We start from the raw sequence: 24,620 nt of genomic DNA, 5'->3' as shown, positions 1-24,620 counted from the left end.
GTTTGATAACTATAATGTGATCAGCTGAAGCCTATTTTGCGTTATTAGTATTACAAATAGCAAAAAATAAATAAATAAATAAATATATATATATATATATATATATATATATATATATATATTTTTTTTTTTTTTGCTATTTGTAATACTAATAACGCAAAATAGGCTTCAGCTGATCACATTATAGTTATCAATATATATATATATATATATATATATATATATTAGACTTAAAATGTATGGTGTAATTGTGATCTTTTGAAAACAACCATAAAAACTAGCCCAGCCCCTCATCCTCAGTGAACACCTGTTTGAGGTTGGAGGGGGTGGGGCCACCTAAAATTCTACAGCAGCTTTAACTCTCAGGTTTTCAGATATAAGGGCCACTGATTGTCCTGAATCCAGATGCATGCAGACCACAACATGGAGGCGAAACTCTCCAACAGAAATGTTTGGAAAAGGTGAGCTCACACTAGCTTTTGTCTTTCATGATTTAAAACAAACTATGCTTAAAAAAAATAATAAATAGATATGTAGATATATTATGGTCATCTGATATTTTGTTAATGCAATGGTGTGGTAAACTGCAACTGCATGGATATGGAAAAATATGCCGAACTGATCATAACCCATTACTACATTTATTTAAGGACAGCTTACAAAACCATAAATGTATCCCTCTTTGTTTTCTAAAACTATTAGGCAGTGGATATTTGCACTAAGTGTAAATAGTGTTGGATTCGATTTACACTATGATAAAATAGCAGTACTTTCTGCTATTTAGACTACTTATTGCAAATAGTGGCAATTATCTGCACCTTAGTATGGTAGTACAAAGTAGAAAAATTATGCTTAAGGGTCCTGACCAAGCCTCAATATTTGATGAGTTGGGAGTGAGTGAGAATTTGTTTAGCAATTTATACTCAGTGCAAATATAGCCACTGCCTGAAAGGGATTCTCCACCCTCATATAAAAATGTTGTCATTAATCACTTACCCCCATGTCGTTCCAATCCCATAAAACGGGAACACTTTTTGTAAGTGATTTATGACAAAATTTTCATTTTGGGGTGGAGTAACCCTTTAAGCAGGAACGATCTATGATACAGAGTTGGTGAGTCACTAACTAAACATAACTAAAGCTAATGACAGAGTGAGTAAATTCAGCAATTTTTAAAGTAGTGAACCTATTCAAATATAAATTTCAAACATGAAAAATCTAGTTAATCGCTTCATTCTAATGATTCTCTGTGCATAGCATTGTAAAGTCTTATTGAATCTATTAAATTGTCTACACCATGTAGCGTCTAAAGTTTGTGTTAAACAGTTTCTTTCTCTTTCTTTATATGTAGCGTTGAAAGACTTCGTTCAGTTCATTTATGAACAGATTTATTTAAAACAAACAAAAGATATACAGTTACTACCATGTTTTCGACTTGATTATATAGGCTAAATAAAATGTGTTTAATACTTAAATGTAACCGTTTTAAGTTTGATACTGACACTCAATTATTGTGTCAGCAAATAAATTGTATTATTAAATTTTATTAAATACCTTTAATGTTTTTTTTGTTTTTTTGTCTCTCTTCTGTGCAGTTTAGGTGCAGATAGAGCTCCATGCAGGTGTCACATTAAAACAGGATTCTTTCTGTTACTTACATTAGTGTTCTTAGTGACTGCCATTGCTTACGTCTCTGAATTCTCTTTCAATGCTGTGTTCCCTGACACCTTGTCTAAAAAAGTGCTGAATCAGATATGCTCCTATTATGTGGCAACTAAATACCTGTCTGCCAGAGAAAATCAAACAACATTTTTAGCAACCAACAGTGTCCAACAGAGTCCTACACAAACCACAAACTTGTCTGTGAATCATCATGTGGCTCATCCAAGCAACTATCATTTCATCCTAGATGAACCTGATAAATGTAGTCAGTGGGATCCGTTCTTGGTCTTGATGGTCCCTGTGGCCCCCCATCAGCTGGAGGCTCGTAACGCCATCCGCAGCACATGGGGGAATGAGAGCTCAGTGCAGGGAAAAGCAGTGCTGACTCTATTCTTGGTGGGTTTGACTGGAGGAGCTGAAACTCAACATCAGCTGGAGGAAGAGAGTCGACAACACAGAGATTTACTGCAGAGCAACTTTGTGGACTCGTACTTCAATCTGACCATAAAGACCATGGTGATCATGGATTGGCTGGCCACTCGTTGCCCTCAAGCAGCTTATGCTATGAAGGTTGATTCTGATATGTACATAAACCTGGAGAACCTGATGAGCCTCTTATTGTCACCCAACACACCCAGACAGAACTACATCACAGGGTATTTGATGAGGAACCGGTCTGTTATCAGAAACAAAAATTCTAAATGGTACGTGGCAGAGGAATTGTACCCTGAACCGAAATACCCCATGTACCTGCTGGGAATGGCATATGTTTTCTCCAATGACCTGCCAGAAAAATTAGTTGAGGCTTCCAAGGAAGTAAAGGCCTTTAACATAGAAGATGCATATGTGGGCGCATGTCTGAAACAGTTGGGAGTTGTACCCTCATCTCCCCCAGACCCTTCTCAATTTAAAGCCTATATGGGGCAATATAAGCGAGAGAATTTTATCAGAGTTATCACAACAATCCTGAGTTCCCCACAGCAGCTAAAAGATATTTGGAAGGACGTAAAGAGGCCCTCATAAAACAAATCAGAATGGAATAGATTAGTGGTTGACTTTATTTGCTTATAGACTTGTAAATGATATTTGTTTGTAAAGCTCATACAGTAAACAATAGCCAACAATATTGTATGGGTCAAAATTACTCATTCTTTTATGCCAAAAATCATTAGGATATTAAGTAAAGATCATGTTCCATTAAGTTATTTAGTAAATTTCCTACCTTAAATATATCAAAACTTACATTTTGATTAGTAATATGCATTGCTAAGAACTTCATTTGGACAACTTTAAACGCAATTTTCTCAATATTTAGACTTTGTTGTGCACAAATTCCAGAGGCCAGTAATGAGGTTCAACGAAATCTGAGTTAAAACTTGTACTCCGAGTTGACTTACTCTGAGATGGGAAACTCTGAGTTTTCGGTTTCAGAACAGAATTGTGTAAGTTCAGTTAACTCTGAGTAGGTTGACTCGGAGTTTCGAGCGTGCACCGCGACTATGAAAGGCCATTACCAATGGAGCTCCGATATTACGATTCACCATGGCAACAGCTCCCGCCAAAAATACGTTTGCAAATTTCAGACTTAATACAGGTTTAATTCTTATCACTGTTATAATATCACAGGTGAAAACTGGCAGAACGGTAGGTTATTGAACTAATAGGCTATTAATTTTCATGGTAGCCTATCTCAAGGGGAAAAAAAAATATATCTCAAATATATATATATATATATATATATATATATATATATATATATATATATATATGCTATTTTACCAAAGACCTGCCAATAGGGTAAGAAAAATACAGCAGCGGCTATATTTACACTAAGTGGAATCAACATAGCCGACTTTCTTAGAGATAGATCCTATTTACAGTAGGCTAAGTGCAAATAGTCAAATAGATGCTATTTACACTTAGTGAAAATAGTGATATATTCTATTTACCATGTAAAAGAAGCAGTTCTTTGCAACGGGCCAAGTGTAAATAATAATTAGATGCTATTTGTACTTTTTACTGGCAGAAACATAGTCCTACTGTTTGCGCCTCAGCATTGTTGTACATTAATGCAATAATAACATTGGATGTAAATTATTAAATTTATTAAAATTAAAAATACTTTCATGATTATTAAAAACTCATTAGGAAAATTTTCTTCATTTTCATTTAAAATAAATTCTAATGTAATATGTGATGGGAAAAGTGAGAAGGGGCTCAGCAAAACCTGGTCTCGAACCCGATCAACCCGTAACCTTATGTGACAATGAAGTGTGGAGCTACAGTAGATTTGCACCTAGTGAATCTTGTTTTCCATTTGCATTAAGATTATTTTTATGTACTTGGAAAAAAATACTTTGTAAGAAAAGCATTTTTGCAGCGTGCATGAATGAATGAAGAATTTAAACATGGCTTGCGCTTTAAAAAAAAAAGAGGAGGAGACCGAAATAAACTCTCTCCGAAAACCTGCTCCCGACCATTTCTCAAATCCTCAACCACATCACATCTTTTTGGGGTGAATTATGTCTTATTCCTCTCATCGCGAAGCAAACAGTAACAGAACAACTTGAAGAACAGTCTCGCTGTTTTTTCTTCTGTGTGGGCGTATTCAAGCCGCGCGCTTCAGTTTGAATCTGAATAGCGCGTTCAGCGCGGGGGCGTGGTCACATTAGATATAATGAAGGGAGACATGAAAAACAGACATCGCGTTGTTTTCATATGGATTACTTTATCACAGAAAATCTGTTTTCGGCGGCACCTGTTTAGTTTAAAAGTAGAAATGTCAAGCTTTCTATAGATATCTCTCTCATGTATTTTCGTTGAGTATTCACGGAGTTACAGTTCATTTTAATGACGTGTTTGTAAATAAAGATCAGCGCAGACAAAGGCTGCAGACAGCACACCTTGTTTGTTATCTTTATTTTATAAGTGCACAAAGTTTTGTTGTTATTATGTCTGTATCCAAAAAAAGTAGACCCTTTACAGATTCGATTGATGTATTGCTCCTATCTGTACGATTAAAACTGAAAGTGTAATTTAAGTTCTTTTCGGGGTTATCAGGAGAAAATGACTCAAAACGCGTATCCGCGTTAATCGACTTCAAAGGGTTAAGTTACCATGGTAAATGACTCTGAGTATAAGTTACCTCTCTTTCAGAAACGGGCTTGACTTGCTTTTTCGGGTTTGACAATCCTCTCATTCTGAAATGGAAAATCACTTCAGGGTTAAAACGGCCAAAGATTTTCATGTATCTCAGCCAAATATTGTGATATCACAACGAACCATAGCCTACATCAACGGAAAGCTTATTTATATATATGATGTATAAATCTCAATAAAAATAAATAAAACAAATACCCTTGTGGTTCAGGGTCATATATTTAATTATATACATATCATTATTATACAGAACAATGCACTTATACTGTCATTATGCATTATTAAATTTAGAATTTTATATTAGATTTAAAAAAAAGAACAGTTTGTTGTTGTTTTCAGCACTGTCCGACTTAAGTGTTGACAAGGTCACATTGGCCCTGTCATCTTGTATTTTACATGTCATGCAAATAATGTTAGTAATGTGAGATGGCAGCTTCCAGACTATTATAATGCCACATATCTTCAAGACATTTAGACATTATATTCAGAACCATCTGAAATGTTAGCACTTATCTTAAGATGCTTATTCCTATATTTGAGGTTCCAGCTGGCATCAGAAACATGACACTTGCATATGTAGGAGAATGATTAAAAGATGGGTGGTAACATGATCCTTTTGAGTAGCAAAATGTCTCTGGAACTTTGCCAGCTTTTGATACTCCATAGCCTCACCAGGTGTTTTTAAAGGATCCAGTATAGGTCAGAAGACAGGACTAGGAGGAGCTCTGATAATGTGACGCTGAGATATGTACAGTATCGCTGTTACAAGACAAGATAAGGTATGTTCAAACATTTCATAGATTTTGTGTTTTGCAATGGCTTCTTAGTGTAAATTAGGTTCTTTGGCTCGTAACAATAGCAGAACCCTTTCTGATTCTAAATAGAACCATTTTCTTAAAAAAAAACAGGCTTTGTGGGACCTTAATGGTGTTATAAATAACCTTTTTAAATATTATATTTTAATAAAATTAGTATGGTTGTACTTTATATTATTTATATGAGCATTATCATATTAGGTAGCCTACATTTGCTCTAACAAGTTATTAGATGAATACATTAATAAATGACAAAAAATACTAAATACATTACATAAAACCCCAAATAAAAATAAATGTAATGAAGGCCACATTCCAGTGAAATATCTACACAATCCTCTGTGGTAACCATTAATATGTGTATTTGTGCTGTAATTAAATGACACTTTCACTCATGATGTTGATGTGAAACCACATTTGAGTTTGCTGCACTGTCACTTCAATTTGATTATGTAAAAACAATTATGCTAACGAAGGCCAAAAGAAGCCGAATTCAATATCTGTTAGTTTGTAGAGAAGAGGAGCAAAGTATCTTAAAAAACTTAAACGTTCGGTTTAACTAAAAAAAAAAACCTTGATTGATGGAAACCAGTTACAATTTAAACATTTTAAGAATTTACCTGTTGATAGTGTGTTGACAGTTTAGGTGTTGGATGGTTGAGCACTAGAAAATCAATACTGAGGATGACTTTGGCAGTTAAAAATTTGAAACATAGAAAGGCGGGAAAGAACCAGTGTTGCCAAGTCCGCAGTTTTCCCGCGGAATTGGGATACTTTAACACTGTTGCCGCGGGTTGTTTTTCATATCCGCAAGTTGAAAAAACGATTCCAATAACGTGATATTGAGCCCATGGAATGCGAATATTACCAAGGAACCCGGCCAAAACACGTGTATTTTACCCTCTGAACGCGATTTTTAATGTGGGATCCCTTGGAACACGGGCTCGTTTTGAGTAGCAATCGGGCGGGTTTTGTTGTGAAAACCTGGCAACCCTGGAACCCTAAACTCTGACACAAAGAACCATTTTAGCATAAAAGGGTTCTCGAGTAAGATGTGGTTATAAATAAAACTGTTATAAGAGAACCTTTAAAGAACCATCTTTATAATGTTTATGTCTGGTTTTGAGTTTTTAGTGCAGAGAAGGTATTGAATTTGCATCAGGGAAATGTAACATGATTTTTTTTTTGAGGAGCCTTCAAGCCTCTAACCACAGTGGTCAAAATGATTTGCCTGTTTCCTGAGAAAGCACTGCATTTTTGCATTTTAATAACTCTGTAACAACGACACAATTTGAGAAACAAAAGAGAAAAAGAAAGAAAGAAATTTTTTTAAAGGGACAGTTTGCCTAAAAACGAACATTTAACCTCAGGTCTTTCAAAACATGTATTACTTTGGCTTTATTTGTGAAGAACAAAAGATTAACATTTTGTGCCAACTATCCCTCTAAAATTTAAATCTGAATAAGAAATACAAGCTATAGAAATAAGATAACTTTTTAAATGAAAACTTCCATTTTCTTTTCAGCCTCGTTCAGATGTTCTGTAAGAGTTGGCTACTGGTTGGTCTCTTCATCCTACTGAATTTTTTACTGCTGTATTTCACTGCCATTACCCTCGAAACAAGAAAGTGGCAGAAAATGGTGCAAAAGACAGGGAACCCCCATGTTGCTTACCCTCAAAATTACAGATTTATCCTCGACCAGCCAAAGAAGTGTGAACAGCAAAAGCCCTTTGTGGTGATTATCGTCCCTGTGGCCCCGCAGAACGTCGCAGCACGTAACGCCATCAGGATAACATGGGGCAGCGAGGAGCTCGTCCGGGACAAACTGGTACTGGTTCTCTTTCTTCTGGGCTCACAAAGTGGTAACAAAATACTGCAGGAGCAACTCCAGAATGAGAGCGAGGAGTATCAAGACCTTCTCCAGAGCAACTTCTTGGATTCCTACAGGAATCTGACCATTAAGACCTTGGTGATGATGGAATGGCTCGACAGAAATTGTCCACAGGCATCCTACGGTGCGAAAGTGGATGCTGATGTGCTCCTCAATATGAAAAACCTATTACACATGCTTGTGAGTCTGAAATCACTACAACGCAACTACATCACCGGCCTAGTAATATCTGGAAACATTGTCTTGAGAGATCCATCCAGCAAGTTTTATGTCCCTTATGATGTGTATCCTAAATTCAGATATCCTCCGTATCCTCTGGGCATGTGTTATATCTTTTCTATGGACTTACCAGAAAAGATCCTGCACATCTCAAGGCATATCAGACCTATTTTTATTGAGGATGCATATCTGGGCATGTGCTTGAAGCATTTGGGAATCGCACCAAGGAAACCACCAGATATTGGACAGTTTGTGGTCGAACCACCAAAGAAATTCAATCGCTGTTACTATTCTGGACGAATAGCAATACTCACAGACAGCCTGACTCAGCTGATTTCCTATTGGATGGATATTCACTCAACCAAAAGACCCTGCTGAAAAGACCTGCTTGGAGTCTAAATTATTTTTTCTTGAAATAAAAATATATGTAGTTACAATGTATTTTTACAACAGCAGCTTATTTGATTCAATTCTAAACTGATACACTCGATCTATGAATTTGAAATGTAAAGCATCACTGTCTTTACAACACTCCTTTTACACTTTTTATGTAAATGAATACTGATTCATTCAGGACACAAACAATTTTTGTAAAAAAAATTATCAAATATATTTGTTTGTAATCTAAATATTTATGAACATTTTATGAAATGAATGATAAATTAAATAAAAATAACTTTAAAAAAATATCTGACCTTAAAGATATACTCTGGCATCTTAAAATATTAAGCATAGAGATTTAATGACTACATATTAATATGAAATATTCATATTTAAAAGAATAGTTCACCCATAAATAAAAATTCAAATATGGGGTCAAAAATGTTTGATCAAAGATGTTTCTTTTTTTATTGGAACAGATTTGGAGTAATGTAACATTACATCACTTACTCGCCAATGGATCCACTGCAGTAAATGGGTGCCGCCAGAATGAGAGTCCAAACAGCTGATAAAAACATCCCAATAAAAAGTAATCCACACAACACAACACATATTTATCTCTTGTGAAGTGAAAATCTGCATACATCCACTATAAAGATTTTTACATTTCAAACTGTTGGTTCTGACTAAAATATGAATCATTGGTGAATGGGTACCATCAGAATGAGAGAGCTGATAAAAATAAAATAATAATCCACAAGTACTGTAATTCACATGACTCTAATCCATAGATTAATGTTGAAAAACTGCATGCATACATTAATAAAACATTTTACATTTCAAAACGTCCATAATATTGCTTTCATCAGTGAAAAGGTCAACTTGTCTGAATCAGGAGAGAAATATGGACAGATCAAACACCGTTTACAAGTTTACTTGTGGATTATTGTGATGTTTTCTCAACTGTTTGAACTCTCATTCTGACGGTACCCATTCACAGCAGAGGATCCATCGATGAGTAAGTGCTACTTTTCTCCAAATCTTAACAAACAAACTAATCTACATCCTGGATGACCTAAGCGTGAGTAAATCTTAAGCAAATTGTTATTTTTGGATAACCTATTCCTTTAAAAATCCATTTGTCATCATTTTAAATAACCTAGTGATATCAAATATAAAATATAGATTATACACTACCCAATTAAAGTAACATCTTGATGTTGATAAAAAGGTCCATGTACACATTATTGATCATCTACTCACATACTGCTTGTAAAACCCATTAACTCTATGGCTGAAAAAGTAAATAGGGCTCTATTTGAGGACTGACTAAAAAGCATGTGCTAAAAGCAGAACCACTCTTAAGTCACACAGGTATATTTGTAACAATTGCCAACAATACAATGTATGGGTCAAAATTATAGATTTTTATTTTATGCCAAAAATCATACCTAAAGAACATGTTCCATGAAGATATTATGTAAATTTCCTATTGTCAATATATTAAAACTTAATTTTTGATTATTAATATGCATTGCTAAGAAATTAATTTGGACATTTTTTTTTATCAGGGACAATGCACATTAATAATACATAAATATGTCAAATGTGCCATATTTAGTCTACACTGGCTAATTTTCATCCATAGTCTCTTTTGGCAGGTTGATGTTAAGGACAGGGAGAAAATATTAACATAGAATATTAATACACTAAATTAAGAACAAGGAGAAAATAGTAAAGCAGAAGAAAAAAATAAATAAGCTAAGACTATGGAAACACAAATTTACAAACTACCATACCATTTCCATAAATCACTCTAAATGATCACAATTTTGATGGGTCAATAACCATATTTTCAGCTTTTTTGAGAAACCACAGTATCCTGTTAGCTGTTTTAATTCTTTCAACTCTATCTAGAGTCCACTCATGTGTTCCTCTAAAAGTAAAAGATAATTGACCAAAGAACGTTTTTCCTAATGGCACAGTACAATCACCTCTAATACAGTCACGTGCACACCGTTTTGTTATCTGATTTATGTTATACTTAAAAACAGGTGGAGCAAAACCATTTAAGATCTTAAACATAAATACCAACTCAGCAAATTGACAAAAACACATTTGAAAAAACAAAACATCCATTTGACAAAAGACATCTGGAAGACCTACATTTGATAAATTATTTACATACATACTAAACAAAAATGGGCCTAAAATAGAACCTTGTGGAACTCCAGTATTACAATCCAAGTAATCTGATGTCGCATTTATAACCTGTACACCTTGTTTTCTATTTTCTAAATAAGATTTAAACCACATATCAGCTGAAAATATTTAAATTGAATAACCAAAAAAGTAAAATCTCATGATTTGCAGTTTCAAAAGCTTTCTTAAAATCCAGGAATACAGCTCCAACTATACCTCCTTTATCCATCAAAGATTTGATATTTTCCAACATAAAACAATTTGCCGTTTCTGTAGATTTTTTTTTTCTTCTAAAACTGAATTGCACAGGGTGTAGGGGAAAGGCATTATTAAGATATGTGATCATTTGCTCCGCTACCGCTATTACAGGAAGAATACTTATTGGTCTATAATTATTAAATATTAACATGAACAGGGGTAATTACTCCAAAATGTTATTATTCATAAAAAATAAAACTTTAATAGTGTTAAATGCTTTTTAAATTATTTCTATTGAAAGGATTTAAAAATTTACATTTTAGATAAACTTTCTAATTGTAACAAATTTATAATCAACTAAATAAACTATACATTAAATAATTATACCTTTTTGTTGTTGTTTATACAAGTTTTGTATTTCCTACAGTCCACAGGATAAGGGTATGTAAAATGTAATTTTTTTTATTTTTTTTTTGCATTCAGAAAAGGTCCAGATTAATTTCAGCCAATAGGGATGCTTACATTGGATGGCCAATTTCACATGTTTTTTTACACACAGTATTTTGTATTTTTATTTTAAATAAATTCTCATGTATTTATGCCGATCTCTGTATAAGTTTAAATTGTCTCATAAAACTATAGTTTGAATAACATCCATTAGAACATGTGTATCCCTTTCAACACAATTTTGAGAAAAAAATGTTCTTTTTAAATGATTTAACTCACTTTTTGGTATTCTAAAAAAAATTCCATGTGTTTCTATTTAGTCTGATGTCTAAACATTCTCTTTGTCAGTTTTTTTTATTACCAAAGTTAGATTACGGTCTGACAATCCTGTAATCATATTAAAAGGCGATTTTCTCAATTTTATTATTATTTTTTCATTTTTTTTGCACCCTCAGATTCCATATTTTCAAATAGTTGTATCTCAGCCAAATATTGCCCTATCCTAACAAACCATCAAAAGAGGGGTTTGAAGGGTTAGCTTGTTCTGTTTATTGGGAAAAATATTTCGGGATTTTGGACAATTGCATATGACCCTTTATGCAAAAAAAAGGGGGACCCAATAAAACATCAGAAAGGGAATTTTAGATTTAAATCTGCTATTGCTCTAGAGCCACTAGAGTGCAGCAAAGTTCTTATCTCTTGAAGTTTTGGTTTGGAAACTACCAAATGACAGAGCCTGCGCCCCAAGGCACATATATAGGCTACATACAAAAAATATATGTGCAATTAGTTATTTTCAATACCATATAGCCTAGGGCAGATAGGGTGGATAGTATGCACACTGGGACGCAGGGTGACACAAAATATAGGATTAAATTACTACAGAGTGTACAAACACCATTCTACAGATTTTATTATTATTATTTTTTTGTAATAGCATTGATATGAAACATCAGCTGTCATAAAAACATTACAATGAGTTAAAAACATTTTGTCAAATGCCCCAACATGACTAAAGGATATCCCATATTAATACACATAAACATTCACATTTACAATTAAATCATGTGCCCTAAATGAAAAGAGATGTCTACCTGAGGAGGAAGAACAATTTCCGAGCGCGGGTGTGGCTAGGGGCGGGAGACACCTGTTGTTTTACAGATGGAGGCTTTTGTTTGCTGGCACAAACATCGATTGAGATACTTTACTCGAAATTCGTGTTTAAGTGCTGGACTTTAAAGCGTGAAACGCAGAATCACGCATCACAAACGCGTTTCAGACTCAAGAGGCGTTCACCTGGTGTCACAGCGTCTGAGTAAGTAATATAGGTTTGTTTCGAGAGTTTGATTCATAGTGCTTTTACTGTACTTCATAGTGTAGTCTACAGCAGTGAAAAAGAAAGAGGTGGTGGGTTTTATGTAGCGGGGTTGTCAAAGTTACCGCGTTTCGAACTAATATCGCGAGAAATGCGAGATGAAAATGGCGATTTTTGCGGAAATTGTGTGACAGATTTATTTATTTATTTATTTTTATAGAATAGTGTCAATATATTATCAGAAAACTACAATTACTAGTTCCATGTTAGGGTAAATGGATCATAATGTAAATTTAATCTTAAAATAGCTTGTTAGGTAATTGTTTTAGTATGATGACCAATTACTCATAATACCACTAACCTCTATAACTAGAACTATTAAAAATACAAATGTATTTTTTCAAAACTAGGTAATAAAGACAATAGGTCAAGGTCATTAATTAGGGAACACTTTAAAATAAATCAGTGTAATATGATGAATCTATTTTATAACCTAATTAATCATTGTTTGGTCTTTCGGAACATATTTAACACAAAACCAAAATAAAAAACGAGGCTAGTGTATGAGAAAGTTGACCTCTATTCACACTTTAAGCCGTCATACATGAAACCTTTGGTTTTTAGTGAGAAGCATCGAGTTTCAGTCTCATTTAAAATGCAAGTGTTAGTTCACACCTGGCAGTCTTATGGTTTACCTTTCCAATTCAATAGAATGAGTTATAGAAACCTGGCAAGGGTGTGAGCCCTGCATAAACCCCTGCATAAACTGCAGTGTTTTACCAGCCAAACCAGATAAACCAGCAAGCGAAACTCATGTCTGGGGTCGCTCTGCACCTTTTGTTGTTTTTGGCACACAGCCATAAAGTGTTAACCCGAGCATATTATAAAATGAGATTTGTGTGTGGCTCCGACTTTGAGGCCTTGTTCAGATAGGTTCAAATGATTTTTGTTTGATTGCATCTCTATCTAAAAGGTCAAATTGGATTTCAAGTCATTTTTTTAATTTGGGAGAAATGAGACAATAGTTTTTTTTATAGAGTATGCATTATTATTTGAAAAACCGAACTATAATAATAAACGAATCCCTCTAATACTCAGCATTCAGAGATACATATATATTTAGTGAGGTACATTTCTGCTAATTTTAATATATATGGGTCATTCTGTGCCAACTCAACCAGAGGTATGTTTTTGTAAAATAAATGCATGAATGTAACGCACAGAATATTAAATGCCACGGATGTATATTTACTGAGTGACAAATGACAATTATCACCTGAGGTTTGGAGCTTAAAATATGTGAATTTTAACAATCTTTGTTACATTATAACAAAGCCCCTGGTTTACATACCTGTAACTCAAACTTTCTTATTTTTTAAGGCCCAACATGCATCAGTCCCAAAGATGTGGGGTTTCCAATGTGACTCGATGTCCAAATTGTTTAATTTTACCCATTATTATGGGTTGAAAATCAAATGTGAGCCCCTTAACACAGAGCACATACTTATTATATTAAAAGAAGAATGTATGTAGATCAAATAAGATTGTTTCCCTTTTAAAAGGTTATTTTTCCATAACTATACAAGCCAGTAACTCAAGAAGTATTTAAGATACCTCGATTTTAGATAGTTTCTTCTCAGCGATATCGGGTTCTCAATGTGGCTTCAAGTCCAAATTGTTGAACTGTACCCATTTTCCTTGGTTGAAAACCAAATTTGGCTTTGTGCTTATCTAGTCTTGATTGCAAATATGAAAGAAAGAAAAAAGTAATCCAGGGTTTAGGAATGTATAGTATCATGACACATCAGAGTATGAATAACCAGGATTAACTGTTAACTCTGGGTCTGCATATGAGCAATGAGAGAAAAAATAAGATTACACAGGAATGGGGTGTATAGATTTACACAGGGTTAACTAGTTTTTCGTATTTGAAAGACCTTAAACTTTTCAAAGTTTGAGGTACTATCTGTGATTCTGCCAAATACGCCATTTAGCAGTGCTTGATACTTTGGTCTATGCCTACGCTTCACATGTTATAACATGAGGAGATTCTAATGCTTTAACAATCAAGCTGAGGCAAATCTTGGTTAACTGATGTGAATACAATGTGTGAGGAAAGAAACCACATGCCTCAACTTGACTATTTTTAACAGGCAGGCAGGTCTGTTCTATGCAGTTGTTTTGATAGAGAGAAACAAGATCAACCACATTGCGAGTAAAGAAAGAAAAAAGAAAAAAGAAGAAAGAAAGTGACATTCAGCCAAGTATGGTGACCCATACTCAGAATTCGTGCTCTGCATTTAACCCATCCGAAGTGCACACACACAGAGCAGTAAACACACACACACACACTGTGAACACAAACCCGGAGCAGTGGGCAGCCATTTATGCTGCGGCGCCCAGGGAGCAGTTGGGGGTTTGATGCCTTGCTCAAGGGCACCTAAGTCATGGTATTGAAGGTGGAGAGAGAACTGTACATGCACTCCCCCCACCTACAATTCCTGCCAGCCCGGGACTCGAACTCACAACCTTTCGATTGCGAGTCCGACTCTCTAACCATTAGGCCACGACTTTCCCAAACTCACATATGCGACTGAACTTTACTCTATGCGACTTAATGATGTCTATCGTTAGCCATTGGCTAATAAATTCTTTAGTGTTCGAGGCTATTATAAGATTAGCACATTTTCACTCACTGAACACTGACTGAGCACTTCAGAGTTTCGCTCTCTCTCATGCGATCTGTACTTTTCAGTTCATCTCAATGGACGCACAGCGCATCTGTATTTGCCGAACTGTAAACTTTGTGTGAAGGCGCACGACTCGCCGTCGCTTTGCTGATAGCGCTGTTTCTGACACATGCAAAGAGAGAGAACGAGAGTCTTACCACGCTGAATCGACACGTTACATGTAAACTATATTATTTGTTGTATTTCCCTGTTAAAATAATGGAGTTCATTTAGAACACGCGGAAGATAAGCCGGTTTCTCCGGTAGTGGGCGGAGCTAATGCGCAAATGTCAATTCTATTCTATTCTATTCTACAAAAACGTCAATTTTTTCTGTCCCTAGCACTTTACAGAAAATATACAGTACAATTGAAAAACACATTAGGGTTAAAAAAATTTTATATTAAAAAAAAAACCCAATGTGTTATTTGAACAAGTAGACGTTCTTGCGGCCGAGCGCCAACCTCCCGCTCTCTCTCGTGAGGCCAATAAGGAAGTGACTAAAACTGCAATTCATCGACTGGCCGCTTGAGGCTGGCTGCAAAAGGGAGTCAGTCCCATAGACTCCCCATGTTAAAATGCCCAAATTTACAGCAGGAAAAAACATGTTTACAGCCTGGTTCAAAAAATGATTTTGGTCTGAATAGCTAATTTTGCCCTTCATGACAACTGTGAGGGGGGTGAATTTTTTTATAACTCATCCGTTTAAATTATATTAAGACTTAAAGTTCTGCATAATTAAGGGCGTAGCCACTTGAGTGACAGGTGGATTGCCGCTGCTGACACTGCCGTCGTGCTAGGTGGGTGTGGCTACAGCAACTAGCTCCCGCCTTTTTGCCCATTTTTGATTGTCCGGGAGAGTCGCGTGGTGACGCGCTGCCAAGATGGCGACGGCCCACTCTACACACTTTAGGCTTCAAAAACTCTCTTCAGGAGTTTATGGGTGACGTCACGGACACTACGTCCATGTTTTTATACAGTCTATGCTTGCGGCATATATGTGGCAATATTTGTTTTTATTTAATTATAAAGAATTCCAAGCACCACAAAAATGCTTGTCCCCACAGCCATGTACAGGGCGAAAGTGCTTTATTTTGCAGTCAAAATCAGGGTTTTCTTCCATTTTAAATAACAAAAATGCATTAATAAGTATTAAATATATGATATAAAAGGCATAAGAAAATAAAATGCTCAATAAATATTATAAAATGAATAGTGAAAACAGTGGTCCCCAGGATTTGTGTCACTGGTGTTACCGTTTGTTACCGTTTCTATCACTTTGTTTATTACTCTTGAAATGACCTGTACACTAAATAGTCTAACCTTCATACTTGCATAACAATAGCAGTCTTTTTATTTAATGGTCCAGGTTGAAGTCAGTATGTATATTAATGACAATATGGGACAAATATAATGTACTTTAGTGGCGGCAGGTGCTACGTGCTGCCGGTACATGCTCAGTCAGACTAAACGACATGCACAGTTATCAAAGGTGCGAGTATGCGTACAGTTGAGGGAAACTATAGCTGTGTCTCATTTAGAAGGCCACGTCCTCCGGAGGTCGCATCCTCTGGAGGTCGAATCCTCTCTAGGATGCGTATACGGAGTGTCCTTAACCCTGGGATTAAACGAGACGGTCTTCGTAGGATGGAAGGAAAAGGAAACAGGAAGTATCACGTTGCTATGCCAACACATAGCGTCGTTGCGCTCTCACACTTGTTAAAGAAAAAAATATTAGGAAAATAATTTCTAAATTTGGAAAGTAATTAGAAAAAAAAACGTTTTTACTTGTTTTATTTTATTCAATGTTTGAGGAGCTAAACACTTGTAATCATGTTGACCACATTTGTAATTCAATTTAAAAAAAATTAAGAACTTTAAAATACTTACATTTAAACACCACATCTTGGCTTGTGTGTAGATCTGCCGTCGCCATTTTTTCAAATAAACTGCGGTTATTTATGGCGACGCAAAGAATTGTGGGTTATCTGTAGCAGCGAAGGATACACCTCATGTATCCTTCGAATTCCTGTGAAAAAAGGTCTCATTCTAAGGTCTCATTCGGAGTGTGCTACTTGCTTTTCTGAAATGAGACAACCTCGATGACGTATGCAGCCTTCGAATGTGACCTTCGGAGGGCGCAGCCTTCTAAATGAGACACAGCTATTATGTGTTCGGTAGTTAAAGACGTGACGCGGCACAGCGCGTTTGTAGAATGCGCATCATTTGAATCAGTTTGCTCAGTAATTAAAGAGGGAGGGCAACATTTCTGTTATTCGTTTGTGACATCCTTAACGGGAAACGCAGAATCATCAGAACACTGACGGAAGGCTGCTCACAGTGCTTGGTCACATGTCACACCAGAACCATTTTCGGAACCGAAACTTAGAAATTGCTCACGGTTCCGGTTCTTTTCAAGAAACAGAACCGGTTCTGAACAGTTCTCGGTTCCCAACCCTAGCATGTAATTCCACAAAGCTAGCTAAAATCAACATATTTTTTCTAAAATAACATGATGCTGCAATCTTAAGTAATTTGGCTTGGAATCTCAGGTTAAAATTGTCGTTTTGATCCCTCTTCGGAAAAAAATGGATTACTCAGTAAATACACATCAGTGACATTTAATGGGACAGTTCACCCAAAAAAGAAAATTCTGTCATTACTTACCCATCCTCATGTCGTTCCAAACCGGTAAAACCTTCGTTCATCTTCTGAACACAAAGTAAGAGCTCTCTGACCCTCTCATAGACCGGAATATTACCACAATCAACGCACAGAAACGTAGCAAGGAAATCATTAAAATAATCCATGTGACATCAGGGGTTTAACCGTATTTTTACAAAGCTACGAGAATACTTTTTGTGTGCAAAGAAAACAAAAATAATGGCTTTATTCAACAATGTCTCCTCCGCGTCACCCTATAGCGCCATTTTGGAGAATATTGTATACGTAAACAACATATGCTGTCCTGTGTCAGCAGCACTGTACATGGATATGCAGTTTACATCATTTATGCTTTAATCCAAATGTAAAAAAAAAACGTATATGTTGGATACATATGTAATATTCTCCAAAATGGGATTATAGGGTGAGACGGAAGAGATTAATTGTTGAATAAAGTCATTATTTTTGTTTTCTTCGCACACAAAAAGTGTTCTCATAGCTTCGTAAAATTACAGGTAAACCACTGATGCCACAATGACTATTTCAACAATGTCCTTGCAATGTTTATGTGTGTTAATCTTGGTAGGACCCTTGTTTTCTATGGGAGGCTCAGAGAGCAATGTATCGTAATTTATGTTAGGTTTAGGCTTAATCTCTTTCCTGGTAACCGCCCCAAAATTATCTAACATCTCTCAGTAGACTTTTTTTTTTTTTTTTTAGAGAAACTGGTGTTTCTGGTGTAACGCTTCTCTGGTCAAATAGTAAATGAGTCAGCTTAGTGTGTTGACGAGAAGGAAATGCAAGCTTCAGTATCGCAGCTAAAGGTATTTCTGAATTTACTAGCATTTCAAGTATTTATGGATTTATTGAATTCATTTAGAGCCATACCCTTTTAAATAGAATGCTGTATGATTTGCTTAAAACAAGTCTTACTTTTTGTTACAAATGTGTTGTTGTGCTCAGTTGTGTCATTATGTATAAGGTTGGGAAAGTATCCTTAACTGCCAGAATGTAAGGTTCAGTTTATCTAGTCTTTGCTCTGTATATTTCAACAAAATCAAAAATGGTATTTTTTTGTACCTTAAATTACAGCTAGAAAATGTCTTATTCATTTGTGGTATATATTGCGAACTTAATATGTATTTGAGGGAGGCATTTATGTCCAGTATTCAGGATCTTGTGGATGTGTCTTGTATGTGAACTGCATAAATGGTTTGACGGATACATTTGTTGACACTGTAATGATTGTGTTTTGAGTTTTAGTACTCAAGACTCCAGAATTGTTTTTATGGTCTTGGTCTTGTCATGGATTTGGGAGCATTTGGACTCTAGCTGGAATCAGACTAATGTGGAATCAGATTTATTCCCGTGATTGGACAGGTCCCAAAAAAACCCACTAATTATCATCATCAGCTTATTTTCACTGAAATTACTTCACTGACATAAAAAGAACTAGTTTCACAAAGGCTACAGCCAACAGTGTGCTAGCAGAAATGTTCTGCATCTGCATGAGAGGAAGCAACTGTCAGTGTGGCAATCATTTATATTTAGAATTCAAACAGGGGAACTGAAACTAAGACTGCAGATATACAAACCGCAGACGAACTAGCTCATGCTTACCACTTTGAATATTACATTTTGCATTCAAACCTAGTTATTTTTTCAAAAAAGTAACACCAGTTACTTTGTTTTCCCATTTATTGACTTACAAGCCTGTCATCATATTGGGACAATTCGGAAGTACAGAAGCGCTGTGTGAATGTGATGTAGTTCTAGACTAAATGTGAATACATGTGCATTAATTCATCCTACTCGCAAAAAAAACTGATTTATTATTCTTCAAAATGAATTAAAACAATGAAATGCAAACTCAGAATATGACTTAAACCTGCAATAATTAAATGTTAAATAACACAAATGTATCTAATATAATCTTATTAACTGTCTTTGCTGCTGACCTTTGATCCAGTTCAACCATACTAATAAGCAAAAATGACTTTATGTAAACTAAAAAATTGTGCTTCATTTACATTTACATTTGCTATGAATAGAACTTCTTATATTAAAAAAAACAATCAAGTCCTGCTCATATTTAAAAAGTAAGGCAAAAGTAACGTAACACATTACTTTTCATTAAAGTAACTAAGTAATGTAATTAGTTACTTTTTTAGGAAGTAACGCAATATTGTAATCCATTACTGTACTTTTAAAAGTAACTGTTTAAAGTGTTTCAAAACCCCATGAAACCAACATCAGAACAAACATACTGATAAGAACTTGCTTACTATACACTTACTTACTTGTCTGTGATTCTTTCTGTTCTCTTTCAGTTGTGTCCTATCAAGACAGATGTCCTATACCAAGACTGTCTTGTTTTTACTCCTGGTTCCAGGAACTTATTTACTATTGTATCTCTCTTATTCATATATGACATTAGGGCAATATAAGAAAGAACCACAAAGGTACCCTCTTCCAAAACGACAAAACACAACAGCACCAAATAAGGATCCTGTAACCGAAGAACCAGAAATAGACCAGGAAGTCCAGGAAGATCCGGGGTTGTACCATGTGGCCTACCCCCGCAAATATAAATTTATCATTGACCAACCAAAGATATGTGAAGAGCAGAAGCCCTTCGTGGTGATTATTGTCCCAGTGCCTCCTTGGGACACTGAGGCACGCAGTGGCATCAGGAGGACGTGGGGTGGAGAAAAGCTCATTGGGGACAAAGTGGTTCTGGTGCTGTTTATTATTGGCTTACATAATGGAAATGATCAAGAAACGTTGCAGGAGAAACTCCGGAATGAGAGCGAGCAGTACCAAGACCTCCTCCAGAGCAACTTCCTGGATTCCTACAAAAACCTGACCATTAAAACCATGATGATGATGGAGTGGCTCAGCAGGAGTTGTCAACAGGCATCCTTTGCTGTGAAAGTGGACGCTGACGTGCTCGTTAACATAAACAATCTAATAAATATGCTTGTGAGTCTGAACCCCGTACCAGCCAACTATATGACCGGGCTGGTGTGGTACGGAAACGTTGTCATTCGAAATCCGTTAAACAAGTTTTATCTCCCCTATGACGTATACCCCAAAGACACATATCCGCCGTATCCTCTAGGCATGTGCTACATAATTTCTCTGGACCTGCCACAGAAATTTATTCAGGAATCTAAGCACATTAAGGCCATATTTATAGAGGATGCATATCTTGGCTTGTGTTTGGAGCGTATGGGTATCTTCCCATCTCAGCCGCCACATATAGAACAGTTTGTGGTGAACCCACCGCAGTACAATCGCTGTCACTATTCTGGACTGATAGCTATACTTACGGGCAACACAAATCAGATGGCGTCTTACTGGACAGATATTCATTCAACCAGCAATCCATGCTAAGGTGGAAACTTCCAGGCTAATAGGACATACTGCAATATTTTGTGTACGACGAAGACATTTTTTTTATATTATTATTTCTTTTTTACATTAATGGTTCGCTTTATATAAATATACATTTTGTGTGTTGTGTGAGCAACATACAGTATCCTCAGGAACATAGACCTATGTTTTACATGTAAAAACATGTATGTATTTTTTGTTATATAAAGTTTAAGACATGTTAGAGGCATGTTTTAACTTTTTTAAGAATGAGATAATTTGCTTGTTGATGTTGAACACTTACTGTTAAAAGGTTATCTTGCATAAAGAAATGTGTATTTTCAGCTGAAACCTAAGCTTGCACACACTCATTCCCAGTGTTGGGAAGGTTACTTTGGAAATGTTACAGATTGCAAGCAACCCTATTTAAAAAGTAATAAGTAGTGTAAATATTTCAGTTACTTTATCAAAGTAATGTAACTGATTACATTTACTTTTGGATAACTTTTCTAAAATTCTATCAAATGTCTTGCTATTAAATAGATTTCATACTGAGCGATCCATACTGAGGTGAAAATAACTAAGTAACAGTATATACTGCCATATTTACTTGATGGTTACACTACATGACATTTTTCAGTCAAAAAAATGCCAAGTCCAACACTGCTCATGCCATACTTGAAAAAGAAATATGATTCTACCTGGGATAGGTGCAAAGAGGCCTTTGTGATCTCAATTAGGTGGCATCCATTTTATTAATCTGAATTAAAATTATAATTTTCACTCAATGTGTTATTACTGCATACTGTTTTATTAAATACTACAACAATGAGATGCAGATTTTCAAAAAATCCTGGGGAAGTCGTGGCCTAGTGATTAGAGAGTTTGACTCCTAACCCTAGGGTTGTGGGTTCGAGTCTCAGGCCTGCAATAACACGACTGCTGTGCCCATGAGCAAAGCACCAAACCCCCAACTGCTCCCCGGGTGTGTGTTCATGATGTGTGTATGTGTTCGCGGTGTGTGTGCACTTTGGATGGGTTAAATGCAGAGCACAAATTCTGAGTATGGGTCACCATACTTGGCCATAGTCACGTCACATTCACTTATTTTAACATAGTATAGCATATTGTTAAAAAAAATACTGATATTATTTACTAAGTGTAAATTGAATCAATTGCTATCTGCCTATCCCTATTTGCACTAGTTGTAAATTAAATAGCATCGAATTGCTATTTGCACTTAGTGTATATACTGTACCATCTAGCTTCTATTGCTATTTATACTTAAAACAAGTTATGCTACATCCTTGGCAGAGGACATCGGGACTCAATAAAAAATAAAAATACATGAATGAACAAGCTTAGGCAAATATTAAAAAAAGTTGAAATCACCAATACATTATATATATATATATATATATGTGTGTGTGTACATGTATATATATATATATATATATATATATGTGTGTGTGTATATGTATAAATATATATATGTGTGTGTATATGTATATGTATATATATATATATATATATGTATGTGTGTGTATATATATATATATATATGTGTGTATATGTATGTATATATATATATATATATGTATATATATTAGGGCTGGACGATTAATCGAAAAATAATCAAAACCGAAATTCATAACCTCTAACCGACGTAATTTTCCCATTTCGGTTATTTCAGTTTTTTAAACCTGGTAACACTTCCACCTTAAAAGCATACTAGCGCGTGTGTAGCCACATGACTCTGCTCTCCAGTTAGTGGCATAAAAGCAAAGCGGTGTGAGCGGTGAGCCTTGCGTTTTCACTAAACTTTGTCAGTTGTATTTGTTTTATGGTTTGGACATTCAAGCGATTAGATGATTGGATGTGTATTATTATATCGAGCTACCATGTTTGCGCATCTGCATTGTGGCACGAACACTCATATAAACAGTAGGCCTAGCTGTGAAGATCGCGCGCACAGAGGAACACAGAAACTAGTTGTCAGCGCTGTGCTGTGATTTATCACTAAAGTAGCTTAGAATCTCAAAAACTTATTATAGCATGTTTGTGTGCAGCGCGCATGAAGCACAAGCGCGTGCACAGAGAGCAGCGGTCTGCGGTCGCCAGGCGGCAAGGAAGTCGACCGGAAGTTGAAGTTGGCCGCGTGCCGCCATCTTGTAGCAGAACTTCACTTGTGTTAGCATTCCCATTGACTCCCATTCATTTTGGCGTCACTTTGACAGCGAATAACTTTACATCTGAGGCGTTTAAAGACTCCGTTTGTCCATTATTTATTTCTAAAGATACACGACAATGTATAAAGGGGTCCATTACCTTCTATGTTACATTAGGGCCCCGTAGAAACAGTTTTTGTAAAAATAGGCTAACGATTGCGTCATAACCACTCGACTCTCTGTCGCATTACCGTACAGACCGGAGGAGAAGCTCGCAGGCAATTAACTTAATATGGCGTACTGGCGTTACATTTTAAAATACTATACAAAATAATTAATCAAAATACTTACTCCTGCTCACTCACACCAAAGAACTCCCCACTCAAGCTTGCCGTCTCTGCAAGATTAACGATGGCAGTTTTCATGCACAGCTACTAGAAGATCTACTTCTGTCAGACAGGTTGGTGACGTCATCAAGCTTAGTTTGAGTCTGCGCGTCAGAAACGGAAGTGCTAAAAAACGCTAAAAATGGGCTTCACTTGTCTCAATTGAGTTCCAATGGGGTCACTGTGTCCATTTCTTTTACTGTCTATGGCGGTCGCGCTGCGGGTTCCCGGTTTGTGTCTGTTCTCGGACTGTTCTGTGTATTTTAACTGTAGAAAAAGGTTGTTCCGAGTCGAAACTACAATAAAGAAAACTACATCAGTATATCATCATAAACACAGCCGTTTTTGTCTTATGTGAACATAAACAGATGAGAAAGAAAACATACGTACAGTATTTTTTCTTAAAGAGACAACAGCCTAATAAACGCGCTGCCTGTCATTAATGTTAATCAAAGAACAAAAGAAAATCATTCACTGATCTTGACTGAATATATTTAATAACTTTACTTGATTAATCTTTATTTTATTTATAAAAAGAAAACTATGCAGTGTTTTTAAACTTTTAATTACAGTTTCTGTACCTGAAATTTAGTTTAGTTGTATTTATTTATGATCTTACTAATTGATTTGTTTGTTCCTTTCTTATTACTGACCTATCTTATTACTTGTCTTTAACACTTTAATATTTGAAATTTATATAAATCTAGTTGTTTTTGCTATGGTATTTTTTTTAATCACAGGCAAAATTCCTCTTGCAGTGTTTTGTAGGCTGCAACAGAAGGCTTTGTAAAAATGTTTGACATCTAAATGTTTGACTTAATTTTTTTTATATTTGATTTTTTATCTTATTGGAATCGAAGCTAGGAATCGATAAGAATCGGATTCGATAAAATTCAAACGATACGCAAGCCTAGTAAGAAATGTTACGAACATAGATAAAATAACTGCTGATAGTCAATCATATTTACAGTACAAACCTTGTCAGTGAACTATGAGGGCAAAAAAAAAA

General features: G+C 35.6%; 3 protein-coding genes and 1 long non-coding RNA gene across 4 annotated transcripts; 3 read left to right on the top strand and 1 right to left on the bottom strand.

Moving 5' to 3' along the window:
- The first annotated feature begins 361 nt into the window (after positions 1–361).
- Positions 362–2,775, top strand: LOC132159165 (beta-1,3-galactosyltransferase 2-like). The gene is made up of 2 exons (XM_059568731.1): positions 362–461; positions 1,596–2,775. Exons 1-2 carry the CDS (start codon positions 406–408, stop codon positions 2,683–2,685), a joined length of 1,146 nt encoding a protein of 381 aa, XP_059424714.1. The 5' UTR covers positions 362–405; the 3' UTR covers positions 2,686–2,775.
- LOC132159166 (uncharacterized) lies at positions 2,461–12,701 on the bottom strand. The gene is made up of 3 exons (XR_009437808.1): positions 12,070–12,701; positions 4,808–4,862; positions 2,461–2,576 (listed from the first exon to the last, which is right to left on the bottom strand). It is a non-coding gene; the product is annotated as an uncharacterized LOC132159166 (long non-coding RNA).
- Positions 7,172–8,125, top strand: LOC132159267 (beta-1,3-galactosyltransferase 2-like). The gene has a single exon (XM_059568801.1). It carries the CDS (start codon positions 7,172–7,174, stop codon positions 8,123–8,125), a length of 954 nt encoding a protein of 317 aa, XP_059424784.1.
- A 5,690-nt stretch (positions 12,702–18,391) lies between the features above and the next one.
- On the top strand, positions 18,392–21,301 carry LOC132160000 (beta-1,3-galactosyltransferase 1-like). The gene is made up of 2 exons (XM_059569694.1): positions 18,392–18,506; positions 20,013–21,301. The coding sequence occupies exon 2, from the start codon at positions 20,032–20,034 to the stop codon at positions 21,076–21,078; it is 1,047 nt and encodes a 348-aa protein (XP_059425677.1). The 5' UTR covers positions 18,392–18,506; positions 20,013–20,031; the 3' UTR covers positions 21,079–21,301.
- The last annotated feature ends 3,319 nt before the right edge of the window (positions 21,302–24,620 follow it).

Source organism: Carassius carassius, chromosome 16 (assembly GCF_963082965.1).
Source record: "Carassius carassius chromosome 16, fCarCar2.1, whole genome shotgun sequence".
In the NCBI taxonomy this organism is placed as follows: domain Eukaryota; kingdom Metazoa; phylum Chordata; class Actinopteri; order Cypriniformes; family Cyprinidae; genus Carassius; species Carassius carassius.
Note: the sequence above shows the minus strand (reverse complement) of the source record. Positions and strands in the feature narration are given on the sequence as shown.